At 43.7% G+C, this 26,714-nt stretch overlaps 1 protein-coding gene and 1 long non-coding RNA gene across 6 annotated transcripts; one reads left to right on the forward strand and one right to left on the reverse strand.

The window, feature by feature from the left end:
* Nucleotides 1-855: 855 nt before the first annotated feature.
* LOC110507779 (hypermethylated in cancer 1 protein) lies at nt 856-18,839 on the reverse strand. Of its 5 annotated transcripts, none has more exons than XM_021588011.3 (2): nt 18,279-18,839; nt 856-10,141 (listed from the first exon to the last, which is right to left on the reverse strand). In XM_021588011.3, the coding sequence occupies exon 2, from the start codon at nt 10,122-10,124 to the stop codon at nt 7,908-7,910; it is 2,217 nt and encodes a 738-aa protein (XP_021443686.1). In that variant the 5' UTR covers nt 10,125-10,141; nt 18,279-18,839; the 3' UTR covers nt 856-7,907. The 5 variants fall into 5 exon arrangements, with proteins under 5 accessions (XP_021443686.1, XP_021443684.1, XP_036820558.1 ...); XM_021588009.3 differs by having other exon boundaries at nt 856-10,157; nt 18,279-18,515; XM_036964663.2 differs by having other exon boundaries at nt 15,836-18,293.
* On the forward strand, nt 17,157-24,930 carry LOC149971280 (uncharacterized). Its single transcript, XR_016492457.1, has 4 exons — nt 17,157-17,266; nt 21,060-21,324; nt 21,690-21,809; nt 24,799-24,930. It is a non-coding gene; the product is annotated as an uncharacterized LOC149971280 (long non-coding RNA).
* Nucleotides 24,931-26,714: the final 1,784 nt, after the last annotated feature.

The following is a 26,714-nucleotide window of genomic DNA, read 5'->3' on the forward strand; positions in this document are numbered from 1 at the left end:
GTGGCACTGACGGTGTCTATGTTCTGTGTCATAATGTTCCTATTTGTTGAATGTGAAGGTGGTGGCGCAAGTAGAGCTATAGATTTCAGGTACAGCGTTCTCTCTTTTACATTTCTTTCCGTGTCACGAAGCAAGTCGCAGCAAGGTGCTGGCTATGGATCCATATCCAGATATGTATGTAAATTATACAATGATTTCACATGCTGTTGAATAGTGTATCAGGAAACGTGCACACATGGTGTGTGTCTCTGGCTGCTCTTGCTCTTGCTGACAGGGTAATTGATCTGTTCAGTGTTGCATGTGGACCTAATACGATGCATGGGATTCTGCTGAAATTCTTTCTTCCACATGAGGTTCTTGTCTCTGTTCCATGGGTCTTTATTTCAGAATGCATTAGAAAAGATACGGTAATCATCATTGACATTCAGTGAAATCTCAATGAAATATTTCCATCGCAGGTGATAAAAGCTGTACTTTTCTTTATTTGTCTTTCGGAAGGTAAAATAGCTATCTCACTCATCTCAGGTATTTGATGGAAGCCGAATCACAGACTGCGTTGTGTGAGCTGCCACTGTCTGGCAAAATGGGGTGAAACTCTTCAACACAACACTAGGGGCTCTATTCAATCTGTAGCTCTGAAGAGACTGACGATTAAAGGCAACATTTCCGTGCATTCGCAGTAAACGCTGCATATGTCGGCGCAATTGGAAGTGACCTTTAAATGTGAACTGCTCTACAATTCAGATATTATTTACTATGGATTTAATTGAGTCTGGTGCTGAAAGACAATCTTATTGATGTGGATGGATTCATTCCTTAAAAGTGACAAGAAAAATAAAGTGACAAGACAGACGCTTTGTGAAACCATTACGCAATTCATTTTTATTGCCAAGTTGATTTTGAGTATAGAAACAAACAAAAACATAACATTTTCACAATGGCTTAAAACAAATAAAAGCCTTATCAAAATTAAAGAAAATAATGATAATATCCCACAATTGAAATTTACACACAAAACAATTACCTATAAAACATATTTAGACATGCAATAAATACATTCATTTCACTAATGCAAAATAAGAACAATATTGAAAATGTAACATAGAAAAATACTGTTTGGTTTTTTGTTCATTGCTTTGTATTCAAACCCTTGGTTTTTATTTTCAAGAAAGCGCTTGAAAAAACTGAAATATTTTAAATGAATCAAATAAAAAAATACTGGTGTGCTTGTTAAATTAAATTACATTATCTTCCTGGAAAAACCAGAATAATATCTGATGTAAATTGGTGAAGTTTTACTGTTTAGTGCCTGTCTTCCCCTTTCCCTACTCAGTCTACAGGCCTGTTGAACTTTCCTTCTCTGTAACCACAAATTCAAATTATATTTCCACCTCAATCACCTCAGTAAATCCACATTTCTATATGGGATCAAATTGGTTGTGTGTGTGTGTGTGTGTGTGTGTGTGTGTGTGCGCGCGCGTGTGTGTGCATGCGTGATATAAATGGGGAGTGTGTGTGTACCCTCTGTGACATTCTGGCAGGCGTCTCAGTGTGTGTTCATTTCAGGCCGTCAGTAACATTGCCTATTCTTTAGTAGTGACTTTTTCTACAAGAACTGACACTCCAAAAGGAGCAGGGAAGCCTAATTAAATCTGACCTAATCTGGAACAGCCAGTCCTGAACAGTGACAGGGCAGTCTGCCATCCAAGTGTGTGTGTGTGTGTGTGTGTGTGTGTGTGTGTGTGTGTGCGTGTGCGTGTGTGTGTACGTGTGTACGTGTGTACTCATACATTACTATTAGACCCCGGGTTAGATCCGAAACGGGGTACTTTAGGAGAAGTACCGTAAATGAATAATATCATTAGAGTCAAGCCTTGAGAAACGGCAATATGATATTCTAGATTAAATGGTGTCCACTTAAATCTGTCTTGTCTGTTGATCAGGTCTGCGGTCTGACTATTTCACTGCCTGGTGGAGACAGAACGCTCCAAGCAAAACATACTGAAGAAGACATGGGGCAGCCACTAGCCACACCACTCTCCTCTGCTTCAACAAAGACTGTCTGTTTCTATCATGGGGAGACTGATTGATGATTTGAAGGCCTGGTAAGAAGAAACCAATGCAGAGGGCACCCAGACTGAGACGCCAACATGAAAACCTGACGATACAGCAGCTGTTGTTTACTTATGCTATGACTGGTACTTTAACTCTCTCATTATTTATTTCTCTCTCTTTCTTTCTCTCTCTCTCTTTCTTTCTCTCCCTCTCCATCTCAACAGATGACTTGGCTGGTGGAGCTGTGGTGCGGTTTAATTGTGCAATTTCATCCACTCATGTTTACTTTACTGGCATCTTTCTTAGCATATTTCCCCCTGAACATTTCCTTCTCATAGTATCCTGCATTTCCTCAATAATAATGCTATTTTATCTGCCTTTGTAATACACTTCCTGACTTGAAAGCAAGTACATAATAACGTCATCAAATGTTGTATTTGGCCCGTCATCCTCAGTATTGTAACACATGCCTTGAAGTTAATTTTGGAACTTGATCAGGGTGTTAAGAAAAAGAAAGTAGTTGTTTGCGTAAACATTTAGACAACTGTCTTCTTCAGCAGGAAAAACAGCTGGAAATGACTTGATCATGGGAGAGAGGAGGCGTAGGGAAGGAGGAGTAGAGAGGAGGGTTGGCGGCGTGGGCTAGTGGTTCGTGCTGAGTGTCAAGAAGAGAGCGGGAGACAGACAGAGAGGTGAAGGGAAAGCAGTGCTTTGAAGTAATGAGGGAAGGATAAGTGGGAGGCCAGTGGTTGGATCGGGGAGAGACGGAGGAAGAAAAAGGAGGAAAAGGAGGAAGCAACGTGGGAGAGGAAAGGCGAGGGGGTCGCGAGGGTAATACAAATCATAATTCAATGATTTCTCCAGAAAAGTGCAGTTTGGGGGAATAAATGGAGGAAAGCAGCTGCTTGTAATAAAGACCGTTGAAAGTGTCAATTCTCTCCCTCCCTTCTAATTCAAACAGGTCCACTGTGGGAACAGCAGAGAAATAACACAGATGGACAGGTGCATTGTGGTCACTCAGCAGATGCACACCAGACATCAGAGTAATTTAGATAATCTAATGTACTGCAGGGTTATTTCATAATAGTTGACATATGGATCAGGCTTAGGGTTCAAATACCTATACATGTTTCATGAGTTCATAAGATTCCCCCCAAAAAATCACAGGAGTAAAAAAATGAAAACCTCAATATGAACATTGACCAGAAAAGTTACAACAAGTCTGCATTGAATGCTAGTATCAACATTGCTTGTTTTTCTAATAAGGCAAAGTCGGTCTGCAAGGCACGAATGAGGCACAGAATATCCCAATAAAATAATTATGAAAAGATTGTCTCTGCATTAAAACTGACAGAGCTTTATTTTTCTCCTGTCTTGTATTGAGCCCTAGTCACGGTCAACAAAATGCTAACGTTCTCTTGGCACACATTGTATAGTAAATGTCAACTGTAATAGTGGTGATATGGAGGGAGGCTGCTCTTCTTTTTCCTAACCAGTTATGTCATAGAGAGCCCTCTTCTGAACTGGTTGTGCTAAAAGTACACCACAAAGTGTGATGTTTTCTTTGGTAATAAGCTTATGAAAGTGGTTGTTAAGAGATCAGTGCAGTCAAAATCGTGATTTTCCTGTGTTTTATATATATATATTCTCACACTATCCGGTTGGAATAATACTGTGAAATTGTGAAAATGATGAGAATGCCCTTTTGGTGTAAGAGCTGTATGGGGTGGAGTTTTGGCCAGCCTAAATTAGTTAACAGACCAATAAGAAAGAGAGTTCCCAAACCTCTCTGCCAATAACAGCTAGTTTTCAGTTTTCCCCTCCCCACTCAGACCCCTCCCAGACAGACTTGTTTGAGAAATTGCTCTTCGCTAAGAAGCTTTTTTTTCTACCATTTTGATTCAAAACAATCACAGTTAGGTACTTAATTGTTACTCCAAAATGGTAATATTTAAATAAAACCGGCTGCATTGGACCTTTCTGGAAGTAGAGCACAGTAAGAACAGCACTGTACAATATAAGAGTGGACAGGGGTTTCCTCCCCTTTAAAAAAAAGGAAAAAAAGAAAGGAAGGAAGGAAGGAAGAGGGGAAAAAGAAGATAGGGAGGCTCTTAACGTTTTCTGAATGGAGAGGTTTAGAAGTAAGATCAGTCTTTCATATTTAAACAATGGGCTCATGTCCACCCTGCTGAGCTCTCCATGCTCCTCTCCCTCCCTATCTCCATCTGTGTCTCTATCGGTCCACAAGCAGAAACACACTGCACATCCTGCTCAACACTAAAGCCCAGCCAAGAGTTCACTTTCTGCTCCTCCACACCTCTCCTCTCCTTCACACCACAACTATTCCCAGAGCATACATTAACAGCCATTCATATACTCAAATAACATGTGGACACAAACAGACAATCCAACACTTCTCCCTTTAAACTTGCTCGCACGCACGCACACACACACACGGCCCCCCTGCCCCTGAGCAAGGCAGTTAACCCATCTTTACCGGGCGCCGAAGACGTGGATGTCGATTAAGGCAGCGCCCCGTACCTCTCTGATTCAGAGAGGTTGGGTTAAATGCGGAAGACACATTTCAGTTGAAGGCATTCAGTTGTACAACTGTCTAGGTATCCCCCTTTCCCTTTATATAAAGGGTCATTTCAGAACAGTAACGCTGAACATTATCCTGCTTTCTCTTCCTGTACAGATTCGGAGTGTCAGTGGAAACACATTCTTTCTTGTTTTAACGGTGCACAACAAGGAAAGTGGGAGATAGACTTTCAGTGAGATTGAACTAATGAATGAGAGAGAGAATGAGCAGGAGAGATGTATATTCCCACCATTGACATCCACTTCAAATGGGCTGTTACCTCTTGTCTATGGGACTTCACATGTCTGTGGTCCAACCTCATACTGCCATGATAAATAGAAGATTGAAATTGTCCACTGCCCCTGTCATTTAAACTAGTTTATTTTCTTATAACAAAACAGCTGGAGACTATTTTCTAAATTAACTTTGGAGACAAGTGTGGATTTTTGTGTTCCACGTAGGCTGGAAACAAGCTAGCTTAAAGTGTGTTTGTGGTATGAATACCCACACAGCTTTAGTCTGAGTATCATCATCATCTGCTCACAAACCCCGTCCAGAGAAAAACATCTTCAGGCTATAGCTTTCACCCACTCAGAGCCCAGCCACTGTTTATCTGTTTAGGGAAACACTGAGAAATACATCACTCCTGGTGTGCAACCAAACACGTCACTAAACATTAAGGCTTCGGGTGAAAAATAAAAGACTTAACTCACATAGAGTGTTTATATGTTTCTTTGGAACCAGAGGTATTGCCTTACGTCTTGTCTTACAAGCCCTATCAACATGTACATTTGTATATTCTGTTGAATTAAAGAAGATCACCAGCTTGACTTTTCCTTATTAAGATAATGTCATTGGTCTGAACCACACAAAGCCTCTTTGAGGGCAGTAAAAAAGGAACATTTACACAAAATATTAAGATAAAAGCAGAAAATGTTAATATCACATGTTATCAACAAAATTGTAAGACATCTCATAACCATGAAATAACCACAAGTTTAACACAGGACTATTGTCCCCTCAAAATAAAATAAAAATGTGTGTATCTGCTTGTATCTAAGTGTGTACGTGTGTGTTTGGTTGGTTGATTGCTGTGTAGCTAAAGTGTTGCGTCCCCATGCTGGGTTCAGTCCTGAGGTAAGCACCAGTTTCACTTTGCTTTGGTTCAAAATCTAAAGAAAGAGAAAGAAAATATGGGACAGAAAAACACACCTTGATATGCTCATTATGCTACAGAATAAAGCCCTTCAATGAATGTTGTACATTAATACAATCCCACAATACTAGGGCTTACTGTCTCAGTCTCCAAGCTAAGGTTTTAAGATTCACTAAGTCTATCACAGTGCATTCATGGCTTTAGTCTTCACATTAACCTACTGAGGTTGGCATTGGCACTATAGTGGTCAACAAACTCCAATCTGACACAAGGTCCGACAACGTAGAAAAAGAAAAAGCCAGCATGCTCCTTGGAATATATACATTTTTTAAATTGCAAAACAATAAGTGCCTTCAACCCCAAAACCATAAGTGCTCATTGTTTTCTAAAGGAACTAGGTAGTTGATATTCAGACATGCTACTGTACTGTATTGTGCCATGTTTGATAGCCTGCTTAGCAGAGAGGCAGGGAAGCATGGAAGGGCAGATGGTAGGACTCGGCTCGGCAGTGCTCGGATGTCTAGTCATGGTGTGGATCAGAGGGGCTGGATGGCAGGCATGAAATGGGCCGTCAGGCCGACAGACAGTGTGAATTGTCAGGGAGAATGTGAGATTTCACAGGGATTATTGGAAGACTGGGAGGGCAGCAGCTGGGCTGTGCTGTTCACCCACACCGACAGCCCGGCCTGCCGCCGCACCACGAGCAGAGCACTGTCAGAGGCAGCTAGCGCCCAGCTCTCATGTTCACAACGTCGTCACATTAGCAGCTCCCAGTCCCTGTGTGTGTGTGAACGTGTGTGTATTAAGTCAGCAGCGGAGCAGTCACTTTGGCCTGTCAATGATAGCACGGCCCTCTGTCTCTCAGACAGAGTTGAGACTACATGGGGGTGGTCAAAAGGTTTTAAAGTGGTTATTTATCTGCAGTATGGGACAATTGTCAGTCCTGATTCTTCATCTGTGTCAGAGGGAATTGCTGCTATTGATAGTGACTGATTGGTGGTAATTGACTCTAGCCTCTCGGCACTGACTTGGGTGGCCTCTCTGTGCTCTCCTCTGGTGAGTTGTACAGCTGCACCCACCGTTGTAAATATTACACAATGTCACAGGCAAACACCCATGCTTAGTCTACACTCCACACCACCAAGCCATGGAGAAGGATTGGCGTGTCATCAGTTGGGTATGCACCATGATGCGTCCCAGTTGTGAGATCACAGGGTTGTGCTCCTCGCTACTTTTCAATAACAATTTGAAGGCACTGGGATGCAAGTCAAAAGAGAGGTTATGGGTTCAAAGGGTTATGGCACTGGGTGTAAGAGTCAGTAAGCTACTATTATTTAATATGAGTCTCTCTGTACACAACATCATGATCATGAAGTACGTAAAAACGGTGGAAAAACAAAGCATAGATCACTTGACTTAAATGGCGGAGCGAAAGCTGTCTTCCGTTATTCACTCCCTCATGACTAGAACATCTGGAGCATGGGGTACAACTGAATAGGAAGATACAGAGGACATCCAGTACCCCAAAAATGAAATGAAGTGTTCCAATCACTTGCAAATCCCAAAGGTTTGGCTTTTTCTTTTGTGCAGCGTTCCTTTCAGTTCTGGACAGGAGCCCTGAATCATGTCCATATGTGCTTTTTTCCATTTTATATACATTTACAACAGTAATAGTACAATAGTACATTTAGTACACAGGTTTAGGGTCTGATTGCAACACTTTCTTGCAACAGTTTCTTTGGTTTATCATAACGCACAAAAAAATAAATAAAAACAATTGCTTTTTGGTTCTCAATTTGTTTTTGGCTCGGTGGTTTAATTTTAAAAAAAAACGTGTTTACATATAGATAAATACTACACTGTTTTGAGTGAGTATTCCTTGGTCAAAATATAATAGAAATATCACAGTTCTTCTAGGAAGGTTTTTGAAATGCATATAATGCAAACTTTGGAAAGAAAGGCACTTATAGGAGTCTACACAGTTTGTGGGCATTCTTTAGTCCAGGTATTGGCCTTAGTCTGAGGTGCAGATACTGATGAAGTTGAGGTGAATGACGTTAGAATACTGTAAGTTAAGTTGTGTGCCCACAGGACTGTTTGGTAGCCAAGGCCATCTTAGCTGGGGGAGTAGCGGTCAATGATACGGGAGTGGGAGTCAGAGAGGGACCCTGGGGGAGGGGGCAGGGCCTGGATCCCCAGGACATCCATCTTGTCATGGTGGTTGAGGCGCAGGTGTTCTGCTGCCAGTTTGGACAGCGGGAACAGGCTCTCCATGGCATGCTCTGCCAGTAGCTCTGAGGCCTTCTCCTGCTTCAGCCCCAGGTGCTCTGCTGCGTATTTACTCAGGGGGTAGATCCCTTCCGCAAAGTCTAGCTTTAGCTTTCCGTCGGCCGTCAGAGCTCCTCCGGCCCCCCCACTGCTGTGCATCTTCATGTGGCTGATGAGGTTGCGCTGCTGGGCGAACTTGCCCCCGCACACCTGACACTCGTAGGGCTTCTCCCCGGAGTGGATGCGCATGTGCTCTGTGAGGCGGTACTGGCGGGTGAAGCGCATGCCACAGTGGTCGCATGCAAAGGGCTTGAGTCCCAGGTGGCTGCGCATGTGGCGGGTCATGGTGCCGCGCTGGGTGAACTTCTTGCCACAGATACTGCAAGGGTAGGGCCTTGTGAGCCAGTGGGTCTTCTCGTGCTGGCGCAGCGTGGCCGGGTCCTTGTAGGACTTCTCACAGGAGTTACAGCGATAGGGTCTGATGATCTCCCCCAGGACCCCAGGAGTCAGGCTCTGGCTGGACTTCCCCTCCAGGTAGGACAGGCTGCCCAGGCTGCCATTACCGTTGCTGTTGCTGCTGTTGTTTTTGGGGTTGCTGTTGCTGCTACCCATCTCCCCTCCAGAGTACAGCTCCTCCTCTGTGTGGGTCTCCACATGGGCGTTGAGCTGCTCAGAGCTGGGGAAGCCCTTGTCACAGGGGATGCACACATACAGGTTGTCCCCAAAGCTCTCAGGCTCGTAGGGTAGGTGGAACCTTCCCATGGCCCCTGTGGGTGATGGTCGACCCTCACTACTGCCTGTCTCCTCACTGCCTGACCCACTCTTCTCATCCTCCCCGTCACAGCCCACCCTACGGTAGCGATCATCGCTTTCCTCCCCTGCCTTATGATGGTGGTTGTGATGCTGATGGTCTTGGTCTCCGTTTCGACCCCCTTCCTCCTCATCCTCATCTTCTTCTTCATCTTCAGCTGTGTATGACAGTGGCTCATGCTTCACCCAGCGGTAGATGTTGCCCACCTCCCTGCTGGGCTCTCCAGCCTCTGTGGGGGTGTCAGGGCTGGGGGGGCAGGGGTAGTGGTCTGGACCTTGGGAGCTGGAGCGGTGGAGGTGGGGCAGGTGGGGCCCGAGGGGCTGGTTGAGGTGGGGGTAGGAGTGAAGAGGGAGAGACCCAGCCTGATCAGCCGTTTCCATCTTTTCTGTGGGGTAGGCCCCGCCGTTGGCCCCCAGCATGGGGCTAGTGCGGCTGCTCAGCCCCCCCTCCCGATCCTCATCGTTGTGGGGCAGGGCATGAGCCAGGTGGGGGTGGGAGGGCGTGTTCTGGGACTGGGAGTTGGGACTCTTCTTGGAGAGGTCCAGGCCATAGATGGGGGAGCAGTTCCTGTCAGAGTGAGCTGGGCGCAGGCTGGGCTGGGCAGGCAGGGCTGAGGGTGTGGAGGGGAACACCTGAGGGCCCTGAGAGGAGGTGGGGGCATACAACTCCCCTGCATGGGTGGCATGGGGGTGCAGCGACAGCTCCTCTAGTGGTGGGGCTCGGGGCGTGTGGGTGTTCCCAACTCCACCTGGGTAGCAGGACTGAATAACAGGGGTGGACACCCGATACCTGCCCCCTCCCCCTAAACCCAAACTATTGGGGCCCATCTTCCCATAGCGCAAAAATGCAGGAGTGGGGCGGAGAGGGTACTTCTCATTTCTCCTCAGCTTCTTCTTACACAACGCCACTAAGTCCAGTAGCTGCAGATAGCTAGCTGCAGCCAGCACGGCCCCCAGGTTGGGCTCTGTTGGAGAGCTGGGGTCTCCTTCGGTCAGGCGGCCCGTGTAGATGTAGTCTAGAATGACCCGGAACACCCCGGGACTCACCATCTCATGGTCTAGGTTGATGAGGTTGTCATGGACGACCAGGGACTTCAGGTAGAGGCTGCTGGCGGCCAGAATGTTCTTGTGGGCTCGGAACAACGCGTTCTGCACCACGATGATGACATCACACAGGAAGCCCTTGGTGCGCTGGGTGTTGAGTTGCAGGAGGAGGTGCCTAGCATGACTTGGGACTTCCATGGCATGGAGCATCGTCGTCAGACCGCCACCTAAAACAGCAGATATCTGTAAACGTCATGCAGTGCCAGTAGTATCAGTCCACAGTCAGTTAATATCTACTATACATGTTTTTCAAATATTTTCTAATATGTTTGCATGACATTGTGGTACATTCTCCCATTAGTTTTTGTCTTCTTTTTATCTATTTAGGTGAGACATGTAAAACAAATGTATTTTTCATACATAAAATGTAATCTCATTGCTGGCAAGGGTCTAATTTGCCATCTGAATATAAAAAATAATTAAAGTGAACTAAAATCTACTACCGCCAGACATCTCAATCTTCAATTTGAATTTAGGGCAGTCAATTCAGGAAGTAAAGTTAAATAACAATTTTTAAAAATTACAAAATTAAACGCATTCATTTTCAAAGGCTTCCCAATAAACTGAGGAGTAGAAGCATTTGTTTCTTATCAATTTTTGATTTTGAAATTAAAATCACTTCCTGAATTGACTGCCATCATTGACTGCCCTGAATTGACTGCCCTGCTAATAGCTGAACTATGCCACTGTATCCCCTTACTTAACTTAGTTTCGATTAATTGTATTGATTCCATGTAAGGAAAAGCGAACAGATTGGCTTCAGTTTACAGTAAAGGCAGCACACGTAGGAGTCGCTCTATAAAAGTGAGCTATTGCTATAGCTGAGCAGCAGTTGAAGATTTTGTCATTATCAGAAACTCAAGTGTACACATTCACTTCCTAAACTGAAATGCTAAGAAAGAGAGAGAGAGAGAGAGAGAGAGAGAGAGAGAGAGAGAGAGAGAGAGAGAGAGAGAGAGATACAGATATGGATATGTTTTCTTGTTGCCGGCTTCCATAAAGAAAATCCAACGGTGGGGTGTGCAGTGTTTTAAACAAAGCAGAGAGTGACTATTTTGCAAGTATGATGAACAGCAGGTATAAACCTGTGGAGGCAGAAGACGAGTCCAAAATAAGATGTGTCTTTGAGCTCCCATTCGGCCCAGTCATATAAGGAACTCTGATCACACAGGGTGTAAATCAAGACAAAATGAGAAGGTCCAATGGTTTAACTTGAGATGAACTCTGGGATTCTAATGTGCACACACATGCTTCTCGCATACCAATGTACACACACACACACACACTCACTCTAACACACACTCAAAAGTTGTGTATTGTTGTACTAAGGCTTAAGTAAACATTATTAACTGAACAAATTTAGTAGGATGCATTGTTCAAACATTGGTGTCTGAGGATACTTTACTGGTGAGATGAAACAGTTTGTAACTGTCCCTAAGGGCTTGGTCTCGCTGATGGGAAACAAGCAACTGAATAAATATGTCCGACCGTGGTCTTCCTGACATAAGTTCATCATCTTATTGTTTATTTCATTGACTATAAGCCCCCAGTCAGAGGGAAAGGGAAGCATGAGATTTCAAGCGGACATTTAATTACCTACTGAGCCCTCCTTAAGACACTATTCTACCCACAACCAGGCCCTGCAAGCCCACTGCACACCACACATAAACATATCAAGGGATCCATCTAAAGAAAAGCAGTTCATCTGGTTCTTATACAGAGTTTTATACCCTGGCTGTCTCATAGCCTTCCATTCCTATCATTTAAAGACACACCTCAGTCTTAAGGAGTTTTCTGTGTAGTTGTGTTGATATATGTTTAGCATTACCCAAAAGTAACTTAGCCATTTAAAACATGGTCTCGTTTTGGTGCAATAAAACCCATAACCTAACCATTTACAGGTTTCCACTGCTGCTCTCTTAAACGCCGCGGTCTTTAATTTCTCCCGGGTCATATTTTACTAGACATTCCACAGTAAGAGGAGCAAATCAAAGAAAAGGAACAGGTAATTCAATATGGCTCATATGAAAATTGATATTCAGAGCGATTGATAAGTTATACATTAACAGCGCAAAGAATTTCAGGCATATATCTGAGCACTGCGCTACTCGATTGGTGCTCTGTGCGTAAAGCTTAGCCCTCATAGGCTTTTACGCATTAGGTTGGGACAGACAGGCGCGGATGTTTCCCCAGGGTGAATGGGAGTGCACCATACACTTTTATTCTGTCACAGCAGGCTATACATGGCCTGAGAGAATAAAAAGCAGCATGAAACAGAGATCTAGGCTACTCTGTCCCCTTTACGCGATTCGACAAACATACCACCACCTTATGGGATGGCAGCCATCAATTACTAAATAGGGTTTTACTTAAATGTTTCAAAGGTAGAGCAGAAAAAAATAGCAGGCATATATTTATATACAAAAAAATAATAATAATCTGGAAACACTGTCAAATTTACAAGCGCATCTGTTCAACGCACGAGAGTGGGCTTGCATGTATGGCACAATTATGCTTTACTTTGCTTAGGTTCGTTTCCGTTTGTTTGATTGCTATCTTACTCGGATGTTTTATGAAATCGTTATCATATCACACATGTACGCTACAGACAGGCACGCACGCACGCACACACAGACACACAAATGATCCATGGTCTAAACAGCTAGATAAAAAATAACCTTGCACGCGGCAGCGCACCGGCCTCCACCACTAAGTCCCTGTTTCTCTTGCAGGTGCATGAAAAATCAACGTGAATCCGCTTGTAACCTATGCATAAAGGCGGGGTTGTCATTTTCTGCATCGTTTGGATATATCAATTGCAAAAATAAAATGTTAAATGTTAACACATTAAAATCCGTTATTTGAAGAAAATATTAATTGTGGGGTGAAAAAATGTATTAGAATGAAATATTATTAGCGTGATCATTCAGTTAGAATACACGAATAAACTGTCTGTCATATCTGTAGAATTTGTGTAATATGCACATTGTGCTTTTTCTCTTGTTGAAAGAGAAGGAAGTGTTACCAAAATAAATAATGTATTAAAAACTTTGTCTGAGCATCAAGCATTAACAGTTAGGCTATTGTATCCTCCTGTCAGCCTATCAAAGACAGCCCTCAAATCCACTGAGCCAATCAAACGTTTTAAAACTGTGAGAGAAGCATCTCATTGCAAGTTTATATTCATTATTCAAATATCATTAACCTGCACGATATAGGATGAGGCTACTTTATTTTTCATATTTTTGTTAATTGTTAATTCTCAATTATTACACATGTTTTTAAATCATTTGAAAAAGAGGTCACAATGAGTGACCTTTTGGAATATGATTAAACAGTAAGTGGATATTGAAGGTTCTTGTGTCTGTTATGTACATTCTGAATATTTTCCTGCACCATGATTTGTTTCCCGAGTGGTTGGTTATAGGTGAATGCTAGATTTGGTATAAGGGTGACTTCGTGAAAGTCACCCTTATAGTCATCTTTTGGACAGTTTGGAATCCATGATACCTGTGTCGTGTCTGAGTTGTCACTGCTCTGGTATGGGGGTGAGGCTGGGTTTAGACTGAGAGGGTCTACTCTAGGTTAAGAACACACTCCACACGTCCTATCCACTCCTTCTGCCTGTCTGATTTACAGGGAACGACTTTGTATGCATGTAGGTTTACCATGTTTATGCAAAAATTCCAGATTCTGGTATTAATTAGAGCAACTTCCTACACAACAATATTGATCTGGGACATCAGTGTAGTCTTTTTTCGTTTGAGAATGGTCTATTTAAGGCACATAATAATAAATGAACGTTGCAAAGAAAAACATATCTACTTAATGATAGCAAATTAAATGCTAATTGTGTTTAATGCATGCTTTATTTAGTCTATTCTAAATGAATGTTTCGAGTAAAAAACGAACATTTGGGGAAATAGCTAAACCGTTTGTTTTCATGCTGTAAAATACTATCTATCATTGCAGTTGTTATTTTGTTTACTGGCATAGCATGAACCCTGTCAAACCACAAGGAAAATCTGTGAGCCGCTGAGCTCTATAGCTTATAAGGCCTTACGTAGCAGGATATTTTTGTGAATGGGTTGTATAAAAGCAGTAGAGCATGAAACCTTATTTAATGAAAACCACACTTGAGGCTTTATAAGTAGCCTAAGGGCTGGGTGTCCTGCGCTTAGCCTAAACAGTGCAGAGAGATGGCTCGAATTATATCGACATTGTTTGATTTTAGACAAGGCCAGAGACATTTGCATTTTACACTTCCTCTATAGTCAGAAGGCTAGATAAGTGAGTTTAGATGTTTAGACACAGCCGCCAAAATGAGTCTGTCACCTTATCAACGCAACTACGCCTTTATCTTGGATATGAATTTGATTCGCTCTGTCGTTGACTTCCTTATAAGGGGCATTTCAAATGAGACACTCAGCTGAAACTCCCGAGTTGCGCGCCTCGTCTCTCTAGAATACAGACCCCCAGATGTCCTTTCATAATCCCGCCGTAGACATGTTCACACGATCCCCCGTTATTAAATGTGCCTCTTTCTCAGAGCCACAGTGATAGCAGTTGTCAAATTGACAAAAGATACCTTATTACCATAATTGTTATAGCGATGTCTCAAAAACCAAATCAAAGTACTCAATGCCTATCGATGGACAGAGAAAAATGGTTTCTCAAAAAATATTTGTGTATTTTTTTTATAATGGTTTTTGCTGTTAGTTTCCTTGTCACTACTAACTTGTATAAGAAAAGCCAACAATACTTACTTAAAAATGTGCCTCATTTTTAAAACTATATTTTGCCTGCAGTAGTTTGTAAAGTTGTAAAAGATAAGTCTAGTTTTATGCAACCATGTCTTAACTAAATCATTAGATTTGATTGAATACACACCAAGAGGAGAAGTAGGCCTATAGGCCTACAAACTCAAAGTCCTTTTAACAAAATATACTCGCCTACTCCTGAGCCCTGTCAACTTTTTTAGAAAATGTAATGATATGTATACTCAATACGTCCATTAGGCTATAGACCTTTACAACATGTCTTAATAAATACGTCGTGTATTAAGAAATTGACCATTTGAGAAGTAATTTGTTATTCAGGTTTATAGGCATATTTTCTTTAAAAGATAGGATACATTTTCCACAACAACAAAACAATTTTAACATGATATACATGATTTAGGTATCCTAAATCTCGCCTTCTCTCATCCCTACTCTTGTAATCTTGTCCTCGCATTATACAAATCACCATCGTTATCTCAGTCAGATAACCACATGAGTCTACACCAAATCCCCTCCACAAACAATGTAGAAAGGGAAATTCAAGCAGCCCTACATTTAATCGAAATAACTGTAGATTAGTGATTGCCTATGACAAAGGCCTACATGCGTAACGTGTTGTCAATATTTTTTTGATGGATTAATTGTATTTCATACACTCTCTGTACATTTAAGTGCTGTCGTTTATCTAAACAGAACGTTTAAATAAACGACAGCACTTAAATGTTGTCATATAAAGGTACAGAGGGGTTGGGAGAGGAACAGAACAGGTACAGAAGATAAAGCAATCATCGCTCTCCCTAAAATGAAATCAACTCCATGAGAAGCGCCATGAACCCTTCATTAGTCCGATGCTAGGGCGAGCTGTGATCTATAGCTGCACGGTGGTGGGGTGTGAACTCTGCACCGAGACCCACCGCATCACCCTACCTCTGACTGAGGATGAGGAATCATGCTGAACACCCAGAGACTTAACTACACTGTTTTCTGTATACAACTAGAAAACTACACAACCATCTGATGGCAATAGGTGACATTTAGGCTAAACCTACTTCACAACAAATAATCCAACAGAAATCTTACCTTGTTGTAGCTTTACAGAATTTAGTCCAGTGATCCATTTATTAGCATGATACAGTTATGTAGGATATTCGTAGTTTGGTAAAGTGGAAATGAGAATGTTTGAATTAAACAAAAGATACCTCACATAGGCAAACATTTCTTTTTACAAACAAAAATATATAGACTAAGAGGTTCCATCGCAAAATTAGGAAAACGCGATTATGTTTTGCTTTAAAAAAGACACACAAATTAACCAAACACTAAACGCGCGATAAACCCCGTATGTTCACATAAAGATCGCTAAAAAGTTAAATATTGGTCTCAATAATGTTGCCTGATCTGTAGCTGTGCTGGACTTTAAAAAGCTGGTATTGAAACGTTACCTGGATGCCCGATCTCTTCTGCCATCCGATCTAAGTCTCCCTTAATGATCATCTCAACAGTCTTTTGGAGTAATTTCTGACGTTTCAACTTTGAACTGCCAGCCTCCAAAAACCATGCCAGTTTTCCAAGCACGACTGCCAACTCTTTTTATTATTAATTGCTATGAATTTCTTGTTACTCTCTTCGTACTCACTCTCTCTCGCTCTCCCTGCCCCTCCCCACTCCCTCTCTTTCTCACCCCTTCCTATAAAAAAATACGTGCTTAGTACAGCATCAGTTTCCTCCTATTTTATTTTGTAATTTCCTCGGCATTTTTTTTTGTTTCGAGGCAATAACGTGCGCGGGGATGATAATGGAGCCTCTATGCACCCTAAGTGTTTTAGCGCCCCATGTGATGTCAGTCTTTAATAAAACTAAAAGGTAAACTCGAGGGCAGGAACTTCAACTGACCCCCACTTGAACTTCACAACACATCGCGGCTTCGTCTTAAAGAGACAGGTCTTTATTGTATATCACACGGCCCACTGCAGTCCTACACTGAACTGAAGTTTGGAGACATATGAGACCCGTAACAAAAATGCATATTGTCAACAATTAGACTATGAGGAAATAGCCTACACACCGATAGATGATGGCTGGTTTATTCATATGCCATTTGACTGAAACTGATCTATAACACCTTTTAGTTAATGGATATTTCAATTAAACCTACTGATAAGGTTAATCTTATGATAGTGCTTAAAATGTGTACTAGTCCTAGTAAAATTGTGTACTAGTCCTAGTGAGTGAACCTTTGATATCCTATACGGATGTGACAGTTCTACAGTCTACCCCCATTGGCTAACTTAGAGCCACCTCATCATTAGAGTTTGGTGTCAAGTGTTTGTAGCCCAAGGCCTAACGAGTCTCACCTGGTTACGTAAAGACAAGCAGACAAGAGTTTACAGTAAGTAAACTGCCACAGCCCATATCCTGCGAGACTCGGCGCGCTGACAGAGGTGGGCGGGGAGGAGCAGAACTCTGTCCCCTGATATTTTTATCCATCCATCAAATATAACTAACTATAAGGTAATCCTGCAACCATGCACTATATAGTAACCTAGTGGTGTAGTCATTGGCCTTATTTGTTTTCGAGCGTAAACGTTTTTCCGTGCGTAAAACGTGGGCCTATTTTGGAACGGAAAAGGTACCTCTATGTTTTTGGTAGGCTAAATATATACGCAGTAACAGGTGATTAAGTGTACACATAAATTGTACTGTAAATTAGCTCAAAATAATTACAATATATTCATAATGAAGCTGTTAGGGTTGTTTAGGGCTTTTATGCAGGTTTGTTTTTGTTTTCAGACCTATAGTAATTTAGTGTTCCACACACAGTAGTACACACTTCTGAAATTGATCATGTTTGTACAATAACAAATTATTTTAGCCTAGGCGTTGCTATTTTTAGTACACAGTTATATTTGCACTATTGGCTGACAGTCTGAAAATCGTGAAATCTCTCTCAACCAGCTTTTGTCATTTACATCAGTTGTACAACTTTTAGAAGCTGAGCATATGTCAAATATTTTTTTTCTATCAATTGACTATATGTATACAATCTTTGGCTACTAATTATTCAATCTTTCTGTTAGTTGTCACTGCGAATGGGCCTTTTGCCCTTATCGCGAACATCTTAATAAGTTAACAATATTATTTTGAATTACTAAGGCATGTTTCCTCTCTCATTCCAAGAAAAAAATGTAACTTGTCTTCAATAGATTTTTTCAGATAGGCCTAGAGATGCTCACGAGAGATTTTGTTTTAAGCAACCTCACGATAATATAACGTTTTAAAAATGCGATATAACATGCCAGTTTCTGACGCGTAAATGTAGTCTATACTTGCCAGCTGTCAGACAAATGTTTAAAAAAAAGTTTATAAAAATATACTTAAGTAGGAGAGATTTTATAGCCTATTGCCTTCACTGACTAAATGCACCTAAAGTCGCAGTAAGTATCCAGACGGGATGTCAATATGCATGAGGCTAGTGGAGGGCATCGCGCTCTCTCTATCTCTCTCACATCTGTCATTTACCCACCTCGGACTCATGTCTGGTGTCGTGGCCGTTTGTGAGTTCTCCTCCTCGGGATTCCCCCATCCAGACTTCCACGCTCACTCGCCCAAAATTCCGTGCTATTAGCAACCTCTTCCGTGCTTTCTCCTGTTCTCTATCACTGCTCGCCCGTTCTCTCTGTCCCGCACACTCTTTAATTTCTCACGTGCTATAGTACTATATCAGACACCTCTTCAGATTTGGTCGGGGTCCGATCAGACCAAGGTTTATGGCCGGGTGGATGCGCCCACAGCGACACCCAATGGTTGGCATTCTAGGATGTAATGCGCAGCAGCAGCAGCCTTCGTTGCGTAAAGGTACCGTTATTCACTGCTAAACCAGTTCATTTGCACTTTGTGCTTATATTATGTTTGGAATGATGAAAAATCCATATTACACTATTGCTTTGTTTTTTCAGTGTATATACTTTCTCCATACTCCAAGCTGTATGTGAACATTTTCTGTCAGATTCACTGTATTACCAGACATGCCAGTGTAATGGGGCAACCTCAATGGATTTCGCATAGAACAGATCAACCCATCAGTAAAGCACACAAAACCATACCGGTACCAGTCATAATTTGTTCCAAAACTTTTTATTGTGATGTCATTTATTCCCCTTAATAATGACACAAACATGGGCACAATACTTTTAACTATCTATATAATCCATCATTTAGAAATTATCTAAAACTGTACCAAAAACATGACCTTTTTTTGCAAAATTAGGTGGATTATTAAAATCAGATACATTGAGGTTAATATTTTGTTCATATTTACATATCCTGTCTATTTTAGACAATCAGTTATTTTGAACAGGAAATTATATGTCAACTTGTTTGTAAATGCATGAGTCTAAACTTCTCATTTGATAGTGCTAACTACCAAATATTTAGCAGGTGTCTAAAATACATATTTACTGTACATGACAGAAATCAACAAGGTTTCCATAAGACATTTGATTAAGTCGATTTAGTTATTTTGGTCAATCAGTGAGTCACTGAAAGTGAGTTTCAATCAGTCTTATCTTTTATGATCACAACGACTCAACCGTTCCCTATAGAAGATTCTATAGGCCTTGCTGTGGATTGTGACTGCTCCCTCCAACACCCAATCCTCCCATTGTCTGACCAACACCATGTCAATATGATAAGAGCTGCTACAGGTTATTATGAACACCACTGGACGGATCCCTGATTATTTCACCGTCATTATCTTGTTGCTGCTCTTTAGACAAAAGATGTTGATTTAGTAGGGCACTTACCGGGCAGAAGCCTATTCATGTCTCAGCCAACGTGTGTTGTGGTATTTCAATCACAATAGCAGCTGACAATCTTCTGATCCAGGGTCTTCCTCTTGGTATTATCCAAGTTCAAGATGCTGCTGGCTGCTGTTTCATTAGAGTGGTCAAAGTCACTCGAGGCCTCGGGCCTAGCTTGGTGGAGAGGAGAGAGAGGATAGGAGGTATTGTCTCTCACTTCCAGGTTCCCATGATGAACTGTTGATAACCTCAGTCACAGTGGTGGGCAGAATGGAACCAGACAAGGATATGGGCCATCTAAGGATCTGTGAGAGAGCTTCGATACATTTTCATAGTATAGTACAATAATATAACATGGGAATACACCATTTTATTAATTCAAATGTTGTTGTTTTGTTTTGGTTGTAAAACACATTAGTATTTGTACTGAATATCACAGCATAAGAAAAAACAAGACTGTCAAAAAAAGTGGGTTGTTGGGTAGGCCAACATTACGTTTCTCACTTCTCTTCCTACTTTGGCTGATTTGGTTAGGTAGACCTAAAGTACACTTCTCTCTTCCCTCCCCTCTCTTCTCTCTCTGTCTGGATATAACAGTGGTCTTCCCAGATAGGGCCTTATCTGAGATGTCAAGCACTCTCCAGAGGCCTGCACTGGACATTTAACTTCAGTTTTTTAAAACACAATTTACCATAATCTGGTGTGCGACAAATCTAAAACATTGAACTCATAATGAACTGAGAAAGCTTCCAAATTGCTGGTGTAAGCAATGATTGAATTAAGGACTGTGTTTGAGGAGTGCTGAGCTGGAACACAAAACAGAGAGAGAGAGAGAGAGAGAGAGAGAGAGCGGGAGAGAGAGAGAGAGAGGGAGAGAGACAGAGAGAGAGAGTGTATGCAGAATACATAGCCACTTCCTCCAGGGTCACCTTAATAATATTGAGTTGCAACCTCTTTTGCCCTCAGAACAGATTCAATTTGTCAGGGCATGGATTCTACAAGGTGTCAAAAGCTTTCCACAGGGATACTGGCCCATGTTGATGCCAATGCTCCCCACAGTTGTGTCAAGTTGGCTGGATGTCCTTTGGGTGGTGGACCATTCTTGATACACACGGGAAAATGTTGAGTGTGAAAAACCCAGCAGTGTTACAGTTCTTGACATACTCAAACCGGTGCGCCTAGCACCTACTACCATACCCTGTTCAAAGGCACTTCACTCTATGTCATGGAAAGAGCAGGTGTTCCTAATGTTTGTGCACTCAGTGTATTTACGACTGTGTCAGGGCTGCAATTTTGTGTTTGTGTGTGTGTGTTTTTAGAGCAGGGTTGGATCAACTTGGATGGATGTAGACCTAACATGAGTTAGGAATTTTTTGCAGACAGTTGTGAGGAGGAGATACGAGGGCGCCAGCCCTCCAAGGCTCAGAGCACCTTGTTTCAATTTGCGCTCAGAGTGACTAATAACATTCCAATCAAGTTATTATTGCTCCATTATTGTCTGGCAGGTGGCCTGCTGCAGTCAAGACAGTACAGAGCAGAGCAGAGCAGAGCGGGAGGGACCAGGAGATAGAATGGTTCGCCTGCAGCCATCTTAGCAGTTAGCACCCCACCGCCCTACACCAGACACCAAGACCAGATGAATCTATCGTCACTCTGCTCCCAGTCCAACCTTCCAAGGGTCTTTCTCTCCCACTTTCTCTATTTTTCTCTCCACGGTCCTTATCAAATGCACTCCCCCTGGAGAACCAACCCTACACCAGAGATTGAACGGTAGGCTCAACATTGAATCACACCCTTCTCTTAAGTCAATGTAATGAGCAGCTTTGCGACAGTTTTAGAGGATAGGCGTGCAAGGCATGTCATTTGAATGTCCTGAGCTGTTGTGTGTTGTTTGGTCGCTATTCTAGTTCACCCTCTGTCTGTGGTGAGCAATTATCTTGCCATAAAAAAATCCAGATTAGAAATACTCATGGATGAGTTATGATAATACAGGCATAGTAGGGATTCACGTCTCAGAGAAATGGCTATGGTAAGAGTAAATTGGTGGCATTGAAATATCTCTGCAAATCATACTGCAGATGTGTGAAAATGTATGTTTATCATAACATATACGTTTGATACGTTTATCACTCAAGGTGGAAGTGTTGGTTGGGGTAGCTCCAGAGGTGTGCAGCTGCCAGTCCTGTCCCTCAGGGCTGCTCCAGCACCTACAGTTTGTTGGTTCCTGTGGATCATCATGCAGGGGGAGTATATTGGTAATCCCAATGAGTGTGTGTGTGTGTGTGTGTGTGTGTGTGTGTGTGTGTGTGTGTGTGTGTGTGTGTGTGTGTGTGTGTGTGTGTGTGTGTGTGTGTGTGTGTGTGTGTGTGTGTGTGTGTGTGTGTGTGTGTGTGTGTGTGTGTGTGCGCGTGTGTGCGTGCGTGCGTGCGTGCGTGCGTGTGTAAGCAGGCCAGCCTGCTGGGTGTCTGTGGTGCACATGGCTGTCCGCTGAGTGGTCTCTGGTCCTCATTAGCCTCACACAGCATAGCCCTTCCCTTCTCACCTCCTCTTCCTTCTCACCCCCTCTAGTTCAAACCCCCACTACCTCTCACCCTCTCCTTCTCACCCCCTCTTCTTCTCCTCCTCCTCTCCTTTTACCTTCCACTAACAGAGCAAACTTTTGTTTTCAGTGTCCTACGTACACCACACACCCGCTCCACCCCCCTCCTTTTCTCTCGGCTGACTAAATCTATTTTCCGGCTTGATACTCGCTGAAAACCATATGGTGTGTGACATCATGAGGGCAGGAAGCAGGGAGCGCTAGCGAGAGCAAGAGGAAAGGGGAGAGCAGAACAGAGCAGGAAAGAGATTGGCTTGCCAGGTCTGTGCTTAGTGATGTCAGCAGATAGGCATTCTGGGAGGCCCGTTGGGGGGTGAGCAGGTTGGAAGTGTTTTTTTTTCTTCACATTTCACTCCCACCTGGATAATCAGGGAAGAGAGGGGGGAGGGGCATGGACTGGAGGATGAGGGGGGAGGGAGGGGAGTTGAAGAGGGAGGGCGGAGGGGCATGGACTGGAGGATGAGGGGGAGGGAGGGGAGTTGAAGAGGGAGGGCGGAGGGGCATGGACTGGAGGATGAGGGGGGAGGGAGGGGAGTTGAAGAGGGAGGGCGGAGGGGCATGGACTGGAGGGAGGGGAGGGGAGGGGAGTTGAAGAGGGAGGGCGGAGGGGCATGGACTGGAGGATGAGGGGGGAGGGAGGGGAGTTGAAGAGGGAGGGCGGAGGGGCATGGACTGGAGGATGAGGAGGAGGGAGGGGAGTTGAAGAGGGAGGGCGGAGGGGCATGGACTGGAGGATGAGGGGGGAGGGAGGGGAGTTGAAGAGGGAGGGCGGAGGGGCATGGACTGGAGGGAGGGGAGGGGAGTTGAAGAGGGAGGGCAGAGGGGCATGGACTGGAGGATGAGGGGGGAGGGAGGGGAGTTGAAGAGGGAGGGCGGAGGGGCATGGACTGGAGGGAGGGGAGGGGAGTTGAAGAGGGAGGGCGGAGGGGCATGGACTGGAGGGGGAGGGAGGTGAGGGAGTTGAACAGGGAGGGCGGAGGGGCATGGACTGGAGGGGGAGGGAGGTGAGGGAGTTGAACAGGGAGGGCGGAGGGGCATGGACTGGAGGGGGAGGGAGGGGAGGGGAGTTGAAGAGGGAGGGCGGAGGGGCATGGACATGAGGGTGAGGGAGGGGAGGGGAGTTGAACAGGGAGGGCGGAGGGGCATGGACTGGAGAGGGAGGGGGAGGGAGGGGAGGGAATAGAACAGGGAGGGCGGAGGGGCATGGACTGGAGGGGGGGGGGGGGGGGGGGTCTCATGGACTTTGTATGAACTGCTTTCCTTCAGGGAACTGTCCCTGTATAATGATGTCTGTACTTTCTTACCTGTCGTACACACTTGCGTCTTGTCCCTGATTTGCACTCTGCTGCACACACATGAACATTCTCAAAGTGTTCGTGAAAGGTATTTAAAATGTTATGTTGGTCTTGGGCAGAAGAGTCATTCTGGGGATAACAGACAGTCCCATCACTTCTCTGCCTGAAGAATGTAGGTCATGTACATAGGGAAAGGCCTGGACCATCTCTGCCTCTCTGTAGATCATCTAGCTCGTCCTCTGTCTCTCACTGGCAGTCACAATCTGTACACCAGGCTTTTTGTCTGTCAGCCTCCCTCCCTTTCGCTCGCTGGGTGAACTCTTCAGCTTTGTTGGGAGGTCCTGGTCTCTGTACCATCACCCCCATTCCATCCAGCTCTCTATCAGCACACACAAACATACGCATAAACACACACATTCAGCCACATGTGCGCACACACACACACACCCACACACACACACACACACACACACACACACACACACACACACACACACACACACACACACACACACACACACACACACACACACACACACGTTGAACTACCCCTCACTCCCTGATTAATGGCAGAGCTGGGGAGTGTGCCAGGCCAGTTCCTTACAACGTGAAGGGAAGGGAAAGAGGACAGGAGAGAGAGAGAGGAAGGGAAGGAAAGACTGCTGCAGCTGTGGTTTTGGAGCCTGTCTCTTCGCCCCCTCGCTGCCCCCTCTCTCCATCTCCTTGCTGGCTCCTCCAGGGACACACGCCTTGGCCAGGCCCCAGGAACCAGGGAGTCAAGACCAGGCTAAGGGGGAGAAAGAAGGGGAACAAGAAAGAGAGGGTGGGATATCGTAAAGGAAAGAGCAAAATAAAGTGTGAGGTGATAGAAAAGTTTGGGAGAGTATATTCAATCGGGGGGAAATACAGGATTTATGATAAGACATTGTGATATCTTAATGGTGAGAGTGGTAGTGTGAGGTAAGAGATGTGTCCGGTGTGATCCTCTATCAGCCCTAGCCCTCTGGTATGTTCGCAATGTTAAAGTGTTGAGGATGGATTGATAATAAGAAAATAGACAGTGTAAGAATGGGTCAGACCACATGTGGTTGGCCTACTTTCTAGCATCGCTGTAACAATCCTGCCATGAGTTCAATACAGAGCTATGGTGTGGCTGAACATTCCCAGTCTACCCACATTATCAAATGATATGTTTCACTGTATGGAGAACCTACCACTGAGGGAACATTACTGATCCATTTGACATAAGAAATCTGTGTCATTACTTAACTGTTTGATGTACTGATCATTTATGAGTTTACTAGATTTCTAGTGGTCTAAGAATGGGGTTTTCAAACTTTTCTTTCCCAGGGACCCCCGCCCAGGCAAACCGGCGACCCAGGGACACCCGCCCAGGCAAACTGGCGAACCAGGGACCCCCGCCCAGGCAAACCGGCGACCCAGGGACCCCCGCCCAGGCAAACCGGCGACCCAGGGACCCCCGCCCAGGCAAACCGGCGACCCAGGGACTCCCATCATCTGTTATGAAAAAATAATAATATACTGAACAAAAATATAAATGCAACATGCAACAACTTCAAAGATTTTACTGAGTTACAGTTCATATAAGGAAATCAGTCAATTGAAATAAATTCATTAGGCCCTAATCTATGGATTTCACATGACTGGGAATACAGATATGCATCTGTTGGTCACAAATACCTTAAAAAAAGAAGGGGCGTGGATCAGAAAACCATTCAGTATCTGGTATGACCACCATTTGCCTCATGCAGCGCCACACATCTCCTTCTGATAGAGTTGATCAGGCTGTTGATTGTGGCCTGTGGAATGTTGTCCCACTCCTCTTCAATGGCTTTGTGAAGTTGCTGGATACTGGCGGGAACTGTAACACGCTGTCATACACATCGATCCGGAGCATCCCAAACATGCTCAATTGGTGATATGTCTGGTGAGTATGCAGGCCATGGAAGAACTGGGACATTTTCAGCTTCCATTATCATGCTGAAACACAAGGTGATAGCAGTGAATGAATGGCACGACAATAGGCCTCAGGATCTTGTCACGGTATCTCTGCATTCAAATTGCCATCGATAAAATGAAATTGTGTTTGTTTTCCTTAGCTTATGCCTGCCTATACCGTAACCCTTAAATGAACATTTTTGGTAGATAGTTTCATTATTTTGACGTCTCCAGAGTTCACTCTAACGTAGTCTATTAACTAGAACGGGAAAGTTATCTTGTCGGCGTAGAGAGCATTTTGATGTTGTAAAACAAATTTTCGCCAATTCTACAGTTTGGCATGGAGCTGAGAGAAAATGTAGCAGTTTTAAAGCAAATTTCCTGCAATTCTATGCATTTTGCCATTCGAAAGGCTATGTTCTTCTGCTCAAACATTATAATAAAATCAATGGGTATGTGGCCTGAATGCCTGTTTAATTAAAAAAATATATATTATCCCTGACTGTCTAGCTTTTATTTTGATTGTGTGTTCTCAAAGATGGTATTAATAAAAAATATATATAGTTCAATATCTTTTCTGCATGCTTCCTATCTGGTTTTGGTTGTTGAAGTTGACACAAACTGTTTTTCAGTGTCAACTAAATTACCACTTAGACGGCCAGCCTAAGAATTGTCCATACAGAAAAACCCCTGCAATTAGCACCAATAACTCTAATTTCCTCCATATTAAAGGGATAGTTCAAAAATTTGTCAAGGAAGCCCTTTATCTACATCCTCAGAGTTGGATCAAAGGAATAGCTAGCATGCTAACTTTTCCTGTAAACTTGTAGCCATTGCGCTAACGCTAGTTAGCATTGACTCATAAAAATACCTATTACGTCCTTCATACTGGACACAGACAAATACAAATTGTATCCACAATGGTATGTATTCTGTTGCAGCTAGCGATATTCATAAAATATTTTTTTTCACAATTGTGGACCCCTTGCTGTACCTCATTTGCAGTACCTCAGGCCAATTTTAAAATCCCAGGTCTAAGAGATCATTGTTTTTTCTCAACCTAAGAATGTATAGTGTTTGTGAGTGTGACTGGCTCACCCTCACAGCCTTGGAGTCCCAGGCTGGTGTGTGAGGCCCAGGCTTTCTCTCCCTCTCTGTGTTTTATGGGCTGTGTGCTGCGGTGCAGTGACCTCCCTCTCACCCCGGTGCCACCCAGCCGGTGCGGGATTCAGGCGTGCTTGGCCCCTGCCAAAACCCCACAGCGCCACATCTGCTATCCATAAACGCCAGACACTCTCGCTTTCCTT

The sequence above is a fragment of the Oncorhynchus mykiss genome, chromosome 27, assembly GCF_057628025.1.
Source record: "Oncorhynchus mykiss isolate SJ-2025 chromosome 27, ASM5762802v1, whole genome shotgun sequence".
Lineage (NCBI taxonomy): Eukaryota > Metazoa > Chordata > Actinopteri > Salmoniformes > Salmonidae > Oncorhynchus > Oncorhynchus mykiss.